The 17,686-nt window shown below is 41.5% G+C and overlaps 1 protein-coding gene across 2 annotated transcripts in view; it reads right to left on the bottom strand.

Moving 5' to 3' along the window:
• Positions 1-17,686, bottom strand: part of plxna4 (plexin A4) — a 321,912-nt gene that overhangs the window by 284,447 nt on the left and 19,779 nt on the right. For both annotated transcript variants that reach the window (XM_088072401.1, XM_042511045.2), the window contains exon 2: positions 1,683-3,033. In XM_088072401.1, the coding sequence (XP_087928527.1) occupies positions 1,683-2,927 (1,245 nt within the window). In that variant the 5' untranslated portion in view covers positions 2,928-3,033. The remainder of the gene's footprint in view (positions 1-1,682; positions 3,034-17,686) is intronic.

The raw sequence follows: 17,686 nt of genomic DNA, 5'->3' as shown, positions 1-17,686 counted from the left end.
GTGTGTGTGTGTGTGTGTGTGTGTATGTGTGTCACAACTCATCTATCTCCTGCAGAGTCCACCGTCACTTGTTCAGCGGGGTCTAATTTATGCGGTGGCGGTGGCGATAGTGTGGCGCATGCTGAAATGGCATCATTCCTCAGCGCTAACCCCTGTGTGCTCCCTCACACTTCCTCTCCCTGCTGACAGCTCCACCCAAGGCATGATTTATCAGGCCCTCAAGCAGCAGACAAAGGCGCCCCGGCACGTGTGCTGTGCCAGAGACGGATTAATAGATAAACACTGTGATTCCAGAACCAAACACAAGAGAGGGTCAACTTCATAATGTCTTGTAGATAGTGCATGGCTAAGGTCAGAGCAATATGGACTGGGGCGCACTGAGAGGATCAAATTTATGTTTCTGAAATATGGCCATGACCGAGCAATCAAATTGCTGTTAGAAGTACTTGTGGCAGAATAAATTCTCATTTGTCGCTCTTTTAGATAGTACAGATGACTGGCCTGAGTGAGAAAGATAATATTCGCCAATCAGATGATTATATTTCTTAGTTAAATTTTTTTTAAAAAGCATTTTGCTCACCCGTGCCTTCATTCATTCCGTCTTCCTCCATCCTTTGTAATGGTACAAAGTTTTCAGCATGTTTTTACATATGTAATATGTTATTATTATTTACCTTATTTAATGTTTTTGAAAGGCCAAAGTTTAACTGCAATTAACTTAGCGACTATAGGGGTGCCTTGTAGCTCATCTGGTTCCTCACAACATTCCTATGCTACATACTTACTTGCAGTGATAAACATATGATTTCTCTATTAACTGAATGCAGTCATCTTCAAAATGTTATGTTATTTAACCCATTATCTACACCTCTCTGAATTCAATATTGGCAAGTCAGCATGTGGTTCCTGTGGAGGAACATGACAGCTAACATGTGCACTCTGATTGTGGCAATTTTGTCTTTCTTCAGGTTGGCAGCTTTTGTAAATGACGTAATAAGATCAAGAAAATAAATGCATGAAACAGCTTTGGCTGCTTGTGAAGGTGGTCTAAACATGTAACACCCAATTTAACCTTGTTTTTTATGTGCAGAAAGTGAGAAATCAAATGAACTGAATCACTGAATTTGTAATGCTGTTATGGAGAATGGAATTATGGTAATTTGGCTGAGCATTCAGCTGCATTGTCTAAAGGGTGAGCGGATTAAAAGAGGCAGTGGATGGTTAATATTGCATCATAATGGGATGGAGCATGAACCCACCCAAGAACACAGTGTTCATTGAGGCCTCCCGCAGTGCACCCAAGCTAATTATTGTAACATTGGAAGAGCCTTCACAACTGATTTTCCTCCAGAGAGACTCACCTGTAGTGTCCCTCAGTAAAAATCTACACTAAGAAATCATCAGTGTTTAGTCTTTCTTAATGCAGTCTCATGAAATAGTGTTTTCCTAAATGGGTCTGATTAATGCTACTTTAAAGAGAACTGCTTGTCGCCTGCTGTTCAGATAGATTAGGAGCACAGAACTACACGGTAGAGTACAAAATGTGTGTACTTGTGCACACAAAGTATGTGTGGCATGAAAAAAAAAAACTACAAATATAAAACATATTTTGCCAGTGCTGACATTAAATCTGTGTCTGTGTAAGTGTGAGTGAATGTCACAAAATGTATTATTGTACTCACCGCACTGCTGCAGCGGATGTCTTTGACTTTGAGCCAAGCCAGGTCCAGTGTGCCTTCACCCTTGTAGCACGACTGCAGCCTCTCCTTGATTTTCTCATTGATCTTCCGCAGAGAGAAGACACACAGCGCAGAGTCCTGCGAGGCCTGGCGTGGACGCCGCTTTTGGCCTTTAGAGAAGACGGCGAACAAAACATCATCATCCGGTGCCACATCTAGTGAGCGTGCCAGGATAGCACCAGCTTTGGACAAGTAGGCTGCCTCGAGTAATCGGTACTCCACGTTGCCACTGATGCATCCAATTGGCACCTCCACATAGGAGTTGAAGGCGGTGTCGGCCTTGCAGAGGCGGACAATCTTAGAGGTGTAGACCTGCTCTCGTCCAGTAGAGGAGGATCCAGTGGTTGGTCCGCCACCCATTTCAGGCTGCAAAGTCAGGAAATAGACAAAGTTCCCACTGGCAAAGCCATAAATGTAGTAAATGTCAAAGTCTGGGATGACAGTAAAGGTGTCTGAGGGAATCTTAATCATAGAGGCCACAAACTCGTCATGGAAGACATAGGCAAACATGCCATCCTCCTCTGAGTTTCTGGCCAACTTGCGGCTCGAAATGGTGGGGAAGTACTCTGGTTTGCCATCCACTGCTGTAGCTACAAACAGCATGTCTGGAGAGGCATTGCCATACGACACAATGACTCCGAACACAGAGCCACTCTCATTGACACCAGAGAGGTAGTGCTCCTTCTTGTGGAAGGGCTCTCCTAGTTTGAAAAGATCATCTAAGCGGAGGAGTTTGCAGATGCCCTGGTAGAGGCTGCCACATGCCAGCAGCCGGTTCTCCCGATAGTCCATCAGAAGCATCTTGTTGACGTTGTTGGTGAGTGTTAGTGGCTCACTGCAGGGCTGGACAATACGAGGTGGGTAGCACTTGCGGTTGTCTTCATCCGGGCCGGTCTCATGGGAAACCTGGACCTCCAGGCCCGGGGACAGTTTGTATATGCGATTAACGGCTCCCAAATAAACATTACCATTGCGATAGTCCACTGCCAGATGGTTGAATGTCCATTCGGGATTCTCAGCATGAAATGATGAATACTCCTCCTCCTGAAGGGATGCTGTGATCACTTGGGAGCCTGCACTGTGAGTCTGCGGGGCTTGCACCACTGTTTGAGACGTCATAGACAGCGCCAGACTGGACAGGAAGCAGCATACAAAAAAGCAGGTCCGTGTCCTGGTGAGGGACATCATGGCTGTTGGCTGAGGCTTGGAGTGGTGAGGAGAGGAAAGGAGGCACAGTCCAGTACTGTCGGCCAATTAGGATCAAGCCTCTATCGAGATGGAGGACATTATGCACCTAAAGGGGAAGAGCAAAAACTCAGTTAACAACAGCAACATAAACATTACCAAAACATTACTTCACATTCAAGAAAACTGTATCATGGTATTGATGGATATACGTTATGCATAGGAAGACTGTATTTTGTGATCTAATTTTATCTGGCACAGATAAGAGCAGAGCATCTTCACAAAGAATAATAAGGAAAACAGGTGAAGAGGGCACACACTTGAGACTCTAGCAAAATCTATAATTAGAAAAGAAATGGGCTAGACAGAAAAAGGAATGAGGCTGAGGCACAGCAGAGGTTTAAAGGCAGTGTGCAGAGAGAGCTTTAGCCAATGGGATCAGTCCATGGATTGAGGAAGGGGACAGAGGAGGAGGAGTGATGCATCGTCTCAGAGGAGGTGATCAGCATGGCTCTGCACCATCTCTCTGCATGGACCCCTGCCTCTCTACGCCCCTCCTTGCCTTTCTGCTCCAGCCGCTATGCACCTAATTGATTCTCCCCTTGGAGTGGCAATTTGCATGCTTTGGCGATTTCTCTCTTTTCTCCCAATAGGGCAGCTCACCTGCTGACACTGCTAGCAGAGAGAAAAGGACCTTCTTTCTCTCTTTAACACACCTACACACACACACATACAGAGAAGCATGCACACACACAAAGTAGGGTTTATGGACAGGAGAGGAACAATTAGGGAGGAAATGCAAGTGGTTGCAGAAATAAGCTTCCCTATAGTCCTTGGGTCATTTGCAAAGTCTCAGCATTACACATACAGACATAGCAGACAGGCGCGCACATACACACATATGTAGAACCATGCCAATTTATGAACATTTTGCATGTGGCGGGTAGAACTGTGATATGTATACTGTCAGTTCACCCAGCACACAGTATAACACACACACCAGCAAAGATCATCAAGGGGAAATGACAGCATTTCCTGTAAACATGGTGGTCCCCTGTGTGTCGACTGCTCATTAGGCCTCTCCAAAGGCAAACTGGGTATTATGAGGAGTGGTGTTCACCTGGGGTAGCATGCAGATATTAGTTTTAAACAGACACACACATGAATGACTACCCTGCAACACTAATCTAAATCAAATCTTGCACTAGAAACTCCACAGTGTTATCCTGGTGCGGTCAATCTGCATCATAGGGTTTGCAAGTGTTTAAGGTATTAGTTTGTTCTAGATACATTTATTTAAAGCATAGTTCGTGCAGTATGATCTAGCAATATGTAAAAAAAAGTGCAAGCAATACCATCTTCTTTCCTTTTCAAATTTAATTTTTAACCGTCTGCATGCTGTTGTGTGAGAGGTACACGGTGAAGACTTTGAAGTGTCAGTCATCGTAAATCTACACAAGAGTTTGTCTGTCACACTTAATGCAAATCTCCATCAACAAAATAAACAGCTTTACGGAACAATTGCATGCTTGTGTTTTAGCTCACAGCAAAAAAATACAACAATGTAAGTAAAATAAACAAGAAAAATTCCAAAATCTTCATGGCGAGGCCAAAAAAACTTTCTTGTAATAGCTGAAAAATAACAAGAATGACTTTTAATAACAACTTTTTTTTCATTCATTTTGGCATAATATGCCAATTAGAATTTTCCCATTACAGATAAAATCTTTTTCTTAAAGCCGCTGAAACTGTCAAGGCATCCACACAGTTTTACATGAGACAAATCTTCCTCCTTCAATTGTTAAAGCTACCGCAGCTCACGGAAAATAACCAATTAAAGTTTAGGAGTCTTCAATGCAGCTGTCAATCGCAGCGAATGAACTGCGGTCAAACCGTAAAACTAGGCAGCGCTGATCAAACGCAAATCAAAATTATGTTATTGCATTGCCAATGTCTTGTCTGAAATGTTCTTAGAAACATTTGAGTGTATTATTTAGCTGTAAAATGAGAAAGCTTGTGACCTGGCTGCCAAAATGGAATTTTACAGCTTAACAGTACACTAAAATGTGTTTCTGAAAACTTGTGAGGTGATAAATAGTCAATGCAGTGACAGAATCTTAAATCATATTTGATCAGTGCTACCTTGTCTGACAGTTTGACCGCAGTTTACAAGCATTTATTGATGTGACTGACAGCTGTGTTAAAGACTCCTTGGCTCTGATTGGTTGTTTACATTTATGCGGGGTAATGCATTACTATATGTCAGGATATAGTTTCAGCAAATAACACTAAAAGTTCTTTTAATAAAAGTGACCAACTACAGCTTTGAGAAGCTTTTTACTATGATTAGTAAAAAGTCATTAAACCTAAATATTCATATAAGATCAACTCTAGCTCATCAACTTCATTATATTATTCATCAAAATGAAGATTGACAAGAACTTCTTTTACATCAACCACTATGAACACTTCCACCCATAAACGGTGGTGCTACCTGACATTATCCAGCTCAAGATCTCATCTCAGGATCATATCGAAGCAATCACAAGTTGTGGTGTCAAACCGCAACCTTGCTGCAATCTTACCAATCTCCCCTCCATCTCCTGGCAGGCAGAGAGAGACAGAACAGAGCAGACAGCCTCTCCATAGATGATAAGAGGACCAGAGAGGATGATGAGAGGGATAAAAACTGATACAGAGATAGAAAAGGTGATGTGTGTGTTTGTGCACAGAGGAGTGTGAGTCAAAGAGTGATCATTACCATAGCTATGACGCAGCCGCAGGGTGAAGGGAGAAACAGGTAAAGGGACATACAGGCAAAATGACAGAAACACTTGGCAGTATCCTAAAATAACCCAGCAGTTTTTTCAAATTCAGTGAAATACTGAAAGATGACACAGTAACTATACGTCCAAAACACTGTTGCAATAGCAAAGTGTTCAGTTAAAATCAACACACTGCGGGCTATAGAAAAATACAACATCATCATTCACCAAATTGGTATTTGCAGCAGGGCAATTGCAGTGAAAGGTGTTTCTGTTATTGTGACCACCCACTAAAGAGAGAGCGAGCGGAAAAGAGAGGGAGTTTTAGAAAAAAGAGCTAGCTGAAGGTGCTGCTGTTACTTGAGGAGTAATGACAGGGCAGTGGGCCCATAATGTTCACCTAAAAATAAAGGGGAGCTGCAAATTAATCTCACACGGAAATCACTGGAGCTCCCACCTCTCATTTACCTTGCGGGAGGGACGGCCATAACAACTATTCCTCTGAAATTCCAAGACAACTTTATTCAGCAGTTATTATTAATAAAAAAGGAGACAGGAAGGAAGGAGGGAGAACGAAAAGAGAGAAGAAGGGTGTGAGACACAGTGAGAGACTGAGGGAGAGGCTGTTATACCACCTTCACATCCACCTATTCTCATGAGGATTAACACTGCTGTGCTCAAACACGGCTGACATCCAAAATATAACAAAAAAAACACAAAAGAAAGGCTCCTGGTGGTCTCCCTTGAGAAATACATGGAGTTTTGCGAGCATAAAACACAAAAAACTCAGGAGAAAAAAAGTGACACTCATCAGCTGTACCCTGCAATGGCAGCATGTCTGCCACATGAATCTGTCGGTGAAATGCAATTATCCTTGCTGACGGGGGGGACAAGCTCGTTTAGTTGCTGTTTGCCTTTGCCTGCTGATCATCAGGCGGCATTAATTAAAGCTTACTTTGGTTCTGAGAATTTATATATCAGACGCGTGCACACACACACACACAGGGACTGATTATTCTAACACATAGTTTATCCAGTTGCGTGCCTTTCTTACACGCCTTGTCCCTCGCCTGCTTATATATATGCATATTAAAACAAGGTGTGACACTGGGGGTGATAATGTTTCAGAAGTGAAAATTACAGCATGACAGCAAAATAACTTCTAATTATGTTGTCAACATAGATTATCTACATCATAAAAAAAATAAGAATTTGTGCTTGCTGTGACTGAGTTTATACAAATCATATAAAATCTAGTTGTGAAAATGTGCAACATTCACAGACCAGCTAGAGCAGTGATTCCCTACTGGTGGGTTGCGGTCCAAGAGTGGGTTGCGAGTCCATTCTGAATGGACCACAAGTCAATCTAGAACGTGTCAAGTTTGTAAAAAAAACACATTTTATTTATTTTGAAGGACACATTTATCGTGCCAACCGTTTTTTTTTTTTCCAGTACAGCAACTCTTGGTATTATTTGGCCTGTTAACAAGCTGTGCCATTGCAGTGCTTTTATGTCACTGATATTGAAGCAATAATGAGCTTTTTATTGTTGCAGTGCTATTTATTTACAAAATTTTAAGTAGCTGCGCTTTATACTTACAATATGGTTTACTTCACTGTGTTCTAATCCCATGTGTTGTTTACATTTTGTGAAAGGAAATTGAATATGTGGTAATTTATCTTATGCGTGAACCTCAAAGAGAAATCTAACCCCGTGGCTGGACCAGTTGTGTGGCTAACTGTTCTGGGCTAGCTGCAAGATTTTGTAAATATCAAACACACACACACACACAATATCATAAATTTACAGCCCCACAGACATCAAAGAGCGCTGATGAATTTATGATTAGCACCACACTTTCCCTGACATACACTTCCAATATCGCTGCAACTGTGGGCAAAAACAACACTGTGTGTGTGCGTCTGTGTTTATGTGCATTATTATCTCCATCTGTGAGACTCGAAACTGAGCAGGAGCTCAGTCTTTAGAAAATAATTGGGATGTTTCTGTGTTCCCGTTTTTCGTTTTCTGTGTTCTTAAACGCTGTCAGCAGCCAGCCAGGAGGAATCACATGCTAACTGTAAAACTACTGCCTGAGAGGGAGACATAAACCCCATTTACATTTATAAATGTGTGACTTCACCAATTAGGGACATTATCCTGGTTTCAGGGGAGACAATGAGATGTGGTTTGAGGAGAGGAGAGGAGAGGAGAGGAGAGGAGACAGAGAAGGGGAGGAACGGGAGGAGAAGATAGGAAAGGAAGGAGAGAGGAGAGAGGAGAGGAGAGGAGAGAGGAGAGAGGAGAGAGGAGAGAGGAGAGAGGAGAGGAGAGGATAAATGGAGAGAAGAGACAAGAGACAAGAAGAGAAGAAGAGAGCAAAGGAAAGGGGAGAGGTACAGAGGAAAGGGGGGATATGAGAGAGGAGGAGAAGAGGACAGGAATGGGGAGGAATAGGGAGGAAGCAGAGAGGAGAGGAGAAGAGAGGAGAGGAGAGGAGAGGAGAGGAGAGGAGAGGAGAGGAGAGGAGAGGAGAGGAGAGGAGAAATGGAGACAAGAGACAAGAGACAAGAAGAGAATAAGAGAGCAAAGGAAAGAGGAGAGGTACAGAGGAAAGGAGGGGAAAGGAGAGAGGAGGAGAGGAGCACGAGATGGGGAGGAATAGGGAGGAAGCAGAGAGGAGAGGAGAGGAGAGGAGAGGAGAGGAGAGGAGATTTATAAATTTCTCTGGAATATGTCTGAGCTCCATCAGGTGAAGTGGCATCGCCATGGCTACACAGCAGAAATGTGTTGGCAGATGGATAAAGTGTATCTCCCCACCCCAAACCAGATGACAGTTTTTCCGTTCCGTCTCTCACACATACATTTAGTCAGGCTGTCAGAAATATTACCCAAAACTTCAGATGAGATGTAAACACACAGTTCAGTTCAAAGATCAACTACTACAAGTTGTTCTTTTTCAGACAAAGTATTTTGATGCCGCAAAGCTAATTTCAGGGACAACAGTATTAGGCAAAGCTATTATGGATATGTCATGAGCCATTTTGCTTTGGCAGTGATTGTGTAATGGAGAGCCGGGGCCAGACATGACAATCGGAGGAGACACAACAAAAAAAAAAAGCAAGCCTCGACAAAATAATCCCCTGCTATTTATAGTCTGACGGAGGGGAGGCATTTATGTTGAAGAAATGACTTGGAATGGAAGAAACTGTCAAAGTCTTTGGTAAACAGCTTAACATCTCACAGTGTGTAAAAATGTTTAAAAATAACTATCACATTCATAAAAACACTATGAGTCAAATGGGATTAGGAGATTATGAGTGAGTAAGAAGTAGGGTAATTACACATAATCCTTTATATTCATAAAGAAAAAAACAGATTTTTGCACACTTATCTAAGGTAATCTGTCACGGGGTGAAAGGAGGTGAATGAATGACAGTTGCTAGCTTGCACAGACAATTAAAGGGATACTTCAACCAGCTTTATATCATAACAATGTCTTAGTATGTGTAAATGAACTATGGTAAACTTCACTCCCTTTTACCAGTGCTCAGATCTCCTTACTCTCAGCTTAAATTTTTGCTGGCTCTAAGGCTGTTGCTCAAAATACCACCATGGACCAAAAAGTATAGAAGCAGATCAAGAGAGACGCAGCCCTCTCTCTCTCAAACTTATACTCTGATCTAGTGGTAAAACTAGGCAGAGAAGATCAGTTATAAACCAAGATTGTGTTACTGCGAAGACTGTCTTGCTTAAAAGGCTTCAGAAATGTATTTTAGTGTACTTTTTGGTTGTAACAAGAGAACTTTTAAAGAGTAAGTGCGCACCATACTGTTTTCTTGTACTGTAAAAATGGAGATAAAGAGTAAAATTAAGCAGTGCTGATCAAAAATGATCCAAAATTCTGCATCGCCTTTATCTCACCTATTGTGTCTTCAGAAACACATTTCAGCTTACCATTAACCTGTAATTCAAGATTGTTTGTTACAAGCTGTCTGTCACCTCTTTGAGCAAAAGTGAATGCCACTGCCCTTTAACTCATTTTTCTCTGGTCATGCAGCACCAAAAAGTATTTGTAATCTTCTGCATAGACAGCCTCGTTTTATGAAAAGACCATCATTTCAGCAGTGAAATACTTCCTCAAGACAACTGCATAACAAGTACACTAACTTGAATGAAGCACAGAAGCGCTATGATGACAAGAAAAGAGACGGAACCGAATGTGAAGAAAAGCAAAGTTTAGCATGACCCTGTGGAAGTGAAAAATGATGTCAGTGAGGTTTTAGACTAATATTGGAGATGTTAAGAACACATCTTGCCCCAACTGCAAAGGGGTCACTCAGTGCTATGTCAACTCACTTTGAATAGGGCGATGGAGGGAAGGATGGCTGAATACCAAGTAAGATGTATCCAGTTGGATTTGGTTAATTGCTTTGAAATAACTCAATTGCCAGGCATGTAAAGTACCTAAATCTGTTATGGTATGTTTTAGTTATCTAGTCTGGTTTTATCTGGTTAGTGAATGTATTGTTTTAAGAGTAGTTAGGGCAGCTATCATACAGTGCACAGCATTTTTTTTTTCTGTAAACGTATTTTTATGCTTTTTTTTTTTTTTTTTTTAATGCTTTTTCTGTGGCTTTTTCACATTGTAAATGATTTTGTCAGCCATGGCTGTGTAGTACAGACATGCATCTCTCTAGCTGACATGATATCAGCTGGCACAGGTCAGGGGGTGGTAGATTGCTGTTGTAGTATTTTAAAGGCTCTCATGAGCACCGCTCCAGGCTATGCACCTGCTCTTTTGAGACTGCTAAACTGCTGCTATGAGGTCTGCTTAGCAGCTTGGGATTGAAAAGGATTGTTGAGGTGAGCGCTCTTTTTGTCATGATTGTGGTGGCATTTGGTCTGAGATATGATGAGTCCTGAGTGGGGGGATTTGGGTCGCACGTAGTAGCAGTTGTAGTAGTAGTGGTAGTGGTAGTAATAGTAGTAGTAGTAGTAGTAGTAGTAGTAGTAGTAGTAGTAGTAATACATCAGCAAGGATAATTGGGATGACACTCGGCATGGAGCAAGAAAAGTTAGAAAGAGTGCAAAAACAAATGATTGAGAGATCAAGCATAAGACAGAAAAGACAGAGAAAAACAGTGACACAGTGGCAGATGAAGAAAAAGAAAACAAGCAGACAGAGATGTGTGTCCCAGATCAGTGGATGTACTGACTGGAGTGGTGAAGCCCCCCCCCCCAAACCTCCAACCGCCCTCCTCCCCTGCTGAGCTCTGGCACTGATCAGAGGAATAAGTGTCACTCTGCATCGCAGCCACACACTGGGACTGGAGGAAAACACAGTGTCCCTGCACTCACAGAGCGTAATCACAATCACAAATGCACACACTCACACACACAGAGGCTCACCAACCTACACACAAATATCCAGACCACAACGCAGCAAGACACACACTCCAACTTGACACTTCTGCATAAAACACACACAAACACAGCGAGCATACAGAGCAGGAATGCCCCCCCACCCCCAACACACAGAAACTGGCATTATACCTTGGCACCAACAACAGTACATTATGCCCCCCCAACTACAACACTGGCAAAAACAAATTAAACTAGAGCAAAGTAAACTGAGGCTTTTTCAGCTTGCTGATGGCTGCGGGGGGAAAAAAAAACACAGCTATCCAAGCATGCAACTCAGGAGAAGCTGTAGCTAAGACAGAACCAAAACAACAACACATACAGTACAGCCTGCCTGCAGGAATAAGAGAATTAGCAAGGGACAGAGGACAGGAGGATTCGTGACTCATTATTACCTTTCTGACAACTTGTACATACACACTTCCTCTCTTGCACAAAAATCCAATTATACATTCCTTGAAAGTATAGACTAAAATAAATGCACAAATGTGCCTAAGTCTTCATATGAATGCAGACACAAAAAAACACTAATTCAATGCTCTCAGAGGACTCAGGCTAAGCTAACACGCAAACATGCAAACACTTAATCACTTAATCTTGTAATCATGATTATTTGTTTCAGTTTAAATAAACAAATTATAAAATGGCACTTTTGTTCCTTCACAAAAATTTAACATACATATTCTGGTGGATATACGTAAAAGTAGCAGACGCTGACAATTAGGCTTCTCATAATAACTACTTTGATTGGACAATAAATGGTCCCAGAAATAATTGCAATAAGTGAAATTGTCATTTTGAGACCATTTTAAGCCATTGATTTATGATAAAACAAGTAGACCCGTTCAAAGAGCAATGAATATTTAATTTGACCAGAAATTACAGCAAAACATGTCTAAGCATAGCTTTCTTCTGCTCATTCGGTTTAGCTGTGGTGAAAAAAATATGTAGGGGCTTCGCCCAAGTCATAAAATAGTCGCAGTTTATTCTGGCATTGTGTCTGCTAAAGTGTTAGTGACATTTTTATGAAAACTAACATGCATGTAAATAAAAGGGCAATATTGTAAGATATAAGGACACGGCCGGAACATGTCAATAACGTAATTATTGTGACTTCCAACAGTCGTTTTCATTTGTGTGCAATAATTTAAACTTACTTTTATGGGGGTAGCTACAACCCTTTTCAGGGGAATGACTGCATTCACAAACAGTATTATTAGGCACAGCAGGAGAAAATGAATGAATGTGCAAAACAGAGTAATTTTGCAGATATATCATTAACACACACATGCACACACAAGCCTGTGAACAGACAAACTTAAATAATGATGGAGTGATCAGGTCTAACGTGCCTATCAGGCTAAGATAACCCCTGCTGATACACAAAACAGATGGCACACTCATCTCTCTCAGGAAGGCAGCAGCAGAAAAGAGAAAAAGGAGGACAGAGAGGATGGAGAGAGAAGGCGGGGTGTCCTTGGTTACATCAAGACGTGGATTAGCAGCATGGATTACTGTCACCAGATACCCTGTCTAGATCGGGGTTAGGAGGTCTAATCCACCACGGAGCTGTTGATATTACAAAGAAAGCCTTTGGATTGTACTGTCAACAGGGTACATATCATATAAATGACAGAAAACTGACTGAGAGACTCTGACACTATGTACTACAGATGTAGCAATCATCTCGGTGTTTACAAGCATCAACACGCTGCAAATAATACATTATGTTTAATTATTAAAGCAAGTATTGAGTTTTAAGATACAATTCACAAGGGATTCTCTCCCTGTTCAGTCTGTTAAAGACAGATTTTGCAGTTCATGGCAGCTGCACAGCTAAAAGATCACACTGAGGATGAGCAATAGCTAATGCCTAACATGTGCTTACTGTGACTGACTGCATATTTTCAAGTATTTTCTCCGGTCAAACCAGAGTTTGGTTCATATCGACTTATACCACTAAATTACATGCAAAAAAGTGTGTCAAGTAATAACACATTTTTGGTGTCACACATATTTTCTTGCTAGCTTGCTGTCTATCTTTCTGTCTCCCTAATTCGCTCTCCTCAAGTGAATCACAGCATTTCAAAGAAGGGGTCTAGGCAAAGATCCAACTGGACAACCCCTCTGGATTTTAGAGAAATAGCTGACATCTGCCCATCCCCTTTCTTCGCACAATCTCTTTCATTTTTTGCCACTCTTTCTCTTTCCCCTTTTCACATCGGAGACTTACTAATCCCTCTTATAAGGATGGGGTTCAAACACACTCGTTTTTTCGAAAGTCAGGCCCCTCCACAATTTTTTTTGCACAGAAATAATAAATTCTGCATTGCGTCTTTTGTTACAATATCACTAGTGGCGTTACTACACTGCAAAGAGAGCAGGGAATGACAGAGTCCTTGAGGGAGTACAGCACTCAAACAGTCCTTGGTTCCAAAGTAAGGTCACTCAAACACACACACTGACAAACCCTACACACACACACACACACATTCTTGGCTCGGGCTGGGCCTTTGTGCAGCGGGTGCTGATGCAGGCTGAGATTGGTGGAGTGCGTTATCATCAGTGCAGATCAAGAGGCTCTAATGTCATTAGGAGGACTGTTGAAGAGCCTGCTGGCCTGCCGTCAGCACCTCACTCTGATTGGGTTAGACTGCAGCTGACTTCCTGGATAGGAGTGGCTCCCGTGTTTGACAGAGACCACTCGCTGTAGCAGTGACCGGAGAGGGCCATTTACAGGGTGAACTTAATGAAGCTCTGGATTCAATTAGGATGACTGAGTCCCAACACACAAGCAACTCATCAGTGAGCATTAGGGAGTGTAATCACACAAATTATTAGGATTGAAAGAGCTCCATTTGCACTTATTAGCTGTGCAGAATGCAGAATAACAAACCAGTTAGTAAAGCAAAACATCATATCAGCACAGGTCAAGCTGATGAACACAGAAGCACACCTTACTTTGACATCTTTTGAAAAGTAATGCTGTTAAAAATGAGGGCCTAACAATCCATCAATCTGGATCGATATATCAATTCATTGATCAACAATGGAATTGATTGATGCAAAGTGTAAACATCAATTCATAATCATCTTTAGGATGCGTTTTTTATTTTGAATTTCTGTGTCACATTCATACAGCGACAGACAGGCAATGGCAAGCAGCAAAGAGAAAGACAATGCAATATTTTGGATTTCTGAGAATTGAGAAAAGAAATGAGAAATCCATTACATGTAAACAATGACATGAGATTAACGATGACATTTAACGTTACCTACCTGGACACTCATCTCACTCTGCTAACTTCTGTAAATGACACAGCAGCATTAGCTGCCCTGTTTCATCAATGATAGACTAACAAAACGTGCACACAGGCAGAAATCCAACCTTGCTGTTCAGTCAGGAGATGCAGTGACTTAAACCAGCCATGAGTAAGAAAAAGTGTAACTAATACATGTAAATTCTTATGCTAAACTCCGCTAGCATCTAAGCTAATTAATGCAATGTGAAAGTACTATAAACTAATACTGTGTGACTGGCAAATAAAAACCAAAACACTGTATTGTCTGTGAGCATTGACAGCTATTGAGCTGAATTTATACTTTTGTAATATGGTTTTGTTGCTAATCCATGTTTAATGGCTTTGGGGAGAAGTTTGCCTTCAAGGCTTAAAGCCAGTTAGTCCTGAAATTTTTGGAAAAAAAATCATGGTTTTGGTTAAAACATTTCTTCTAGAAAGGCATTTCTGACTAAAAGCCCTGAAGGTTAACCTATCCCATGTGCTGTTAGTGGAGTCAATTGAAAGTAAACTTTATTGCACTTAACTGGTTACAATTATTTATATTTATGTGATGTTTTTATCTTTTATGGCCAAAAGCAAAAAAAAAAAAGGGGGGGGGCAGCTTGTTCTGTAACTGATTGTGTTAAATGGGCACATGATATCATCTGATATCAATTGCAGGCCCCTGAATCAAACTCAATCAAATTGTATCGTAGCATACTTTGTGACACTGGCAAATATTGTGCTGTTGTCAAAAGAATCAATACAATACTGTATTGTGATGAAACTGGTGATATAAACCCCTAGTCAAAAATCACTGTCAAAGATTGAGTGTTCTCAAAAAGCTCAAGAAATCCAAATGTAAGAGTTGAGAAAAGTGAAGCAGAGCTTTAAATATTTCTCTTTAATCTATTTTTAACAAGAAGCACACATGACATATTTTATGTTAACAAAAAGGATATCCTCTCCATCATCCTTCTGAACTGCCCCCTAGTTATAGCCATGTTGTGCCATAAAAGCGCGTTAGGAATCAAAAGGCAGAGATATTTTGCTGTAATTACTATAAATGCAGCCAAGAATCCTTCTTAAATGGTGTTGCTAGGCACTGTCTGACAGCTGCTTTCACAGAACAAATTCAAAGCCTCTAGCTCTCTCTCGTTTTCCATTTCTCTCGCTTTCTCTCTCCCAATTCCCTTATTCCCCACACTAACGGGCAGACAGGAATGCAGGGCCGTGTAGACAAATCAGCTCTCGCTTCCATCAGCTGCCGACTGGCACCCTCTTAACTCCCAACACGTCTTCCCTCTCTTTCTCCATCCATCCATTCTTACTTCCCTGTACCTTTTCTCCTTCCAGCTTTCCCTTAGCTATCCTGTTATTTCATGAGTGAAATTTCTGCTGCTCTCTCTCTCTCTCTCTCTTTATCCCTTTTTGCCTCCCTTCCCTTGTTTTCTGTCTCATCTCTGGTTTCCAGTATCCCTTTTTCCTCTCGACACAGTAATTAATTATGAGTCGTAGTTTGCTTGAAGCTGGAATGACTCTGGATGTTTTGCTGCAGTATGAAAAACACTGAAACGAGACACGTCAGGGTAGTGTGTTTGTGTGTGTGCCTGTGTGCTTTGGTCAAAGAGACAGAAATGGCTTTGCTGTCTTTTACCTTCGAGGCAGGCTCTGCTTCTGCTCAACAATCCTGGAAGTGCTCGTATCTGTCTGAATAAGAGTCTAACTGTTGCATCAACATTGCCAAATCTACTGGCAAATTTTTGCATATTATAGATGCATCATTATCATGTATGAATTGGCTGATAAAGACCACTAATTTGCAGTGCAGGAAGACCAAAGATTTATTTTAAGTAATTAATAAATATTGCTGCCTTTTTCAATCAGAGAACATAGAGGAAGTTCTAATTTAACTCTCTGATATTCTGCCCAGAACATATCTTAGTCACAGTCAATATCCAAATTTAATAGATTTTCATCAAGTAGGTTTTAAGGTCTAAGAAATCAGATGCCTCAGGAATCCAGTGTCAAGTATCAACAATAGGATAACAAACACACCTTTTCTCAACGTTTCTCAACTACACAGAGACACCAGAGGCTGTGTCAGACTTTCTCAGTGTCTGTTATTTTGACAGACAGGGTCGTAAACATTGTCATAAACTGTTTTTACCAGTCAACAATAATAATAATAATTCTGTGATACTATGATACCATGAAACCGTAATTTGTTTATGAGACGGTTATCGCACCATGAAAATGTCATACCTTAGTGATACAGCCTACCAATGCAATGGCTTAAGCAAGCTCCACCAAGAGGTTGTGCACACAAGATGAAAGACAAAACTAGATGATAGCTAATTAATATGCACATGCCACCAACTGGACAGCAGTGTGAATTACTTAAATTTAAGGGAGATTGCCCTGTAAACTGTCCTGTAATGCTGGGTGGTCTACAAAATTTTAAGTCATTGTTAAAACAAATTCAGTCAATAATGGAAAATATTTGGTTAATGTGACCTCTGAGCTACACACACGCACACACACACAGCCGCCAGTCTAACCAACACACCCGTCTAAGCAGGCATCTACACACAGGCACCGTGTGACCTCCGAGGTTTAACCTTCATGCAGTCAGCCTTGCAGAGCTGTGGTTAAGACTTGATTTCCAGCAAAGGTGACATCCTTAAAGCTCTGCCTTCACATTAGCCCTTCACTCTTCCTCTCTTCCCCGTCCCTCTCCCCTTTTCCCAGCCTCTCTCGCTCAGCAATATCCAAGTATGTCAGTGCCACTGAAGGGGGTAATAAATCAGGAATTATAACACTTCATTTTGCACACAGCATACTTTAGGCCTCCAACCATAAAAATACACAGCTTATGTAAGACTGTGGAGAGGAGGTTATGTGAATGGAGGGAGTGAGCTGGTGACTCCTGACCAAGAATGATCAATGAAAAGCTCTGCCATAGGTGTTCCCTTGGTTTTAGAGTCTAACTTATTTAAGGTGGCCCTCCAAACACAGAGCTACAAGAAGTAACGACTATTAATGCTATTAATCACAGTGTTTTTCTTGCTATGACATGCCAAAGTTTCTGTTGTGAAAAAGCCCTGTGGACACGTAGACACATTGGCAGACAGGAGACCCTCCCACACACAAATACACAAAAGCTCGGAGCCTGAGGGAAGGCAGCAGAAGAGCAGGACAGCTGTGGTCCAGGTTGAGACAAGTCCAGAGACTACTGGTACCTTGAGGGGGAAGCACATGTAAACTGTCACCAGAACATTTGAATACGCC

The sequence above is a fragment of the Plectropomus leopardus genome, chromosome 22 (genome assembly GCF_026936395.1).
Source record: "Plectropomus leopardus strain MGB_pleo_1.0 chromosome 22, ASM2693639v1, whole genome shotgun sequence".
Lineage (NCBI taxonomy): Eukaryota > Metazoa > Chordata > Actinopteri > Perciformes > Serranidae > Plectropomus > Plectropomus leopardus.
The sequence above is the reverse complement of the archived record's forward strand: the minus strand, read 5'-3'. Positions and strand labels throughout refer to the sequence as shown.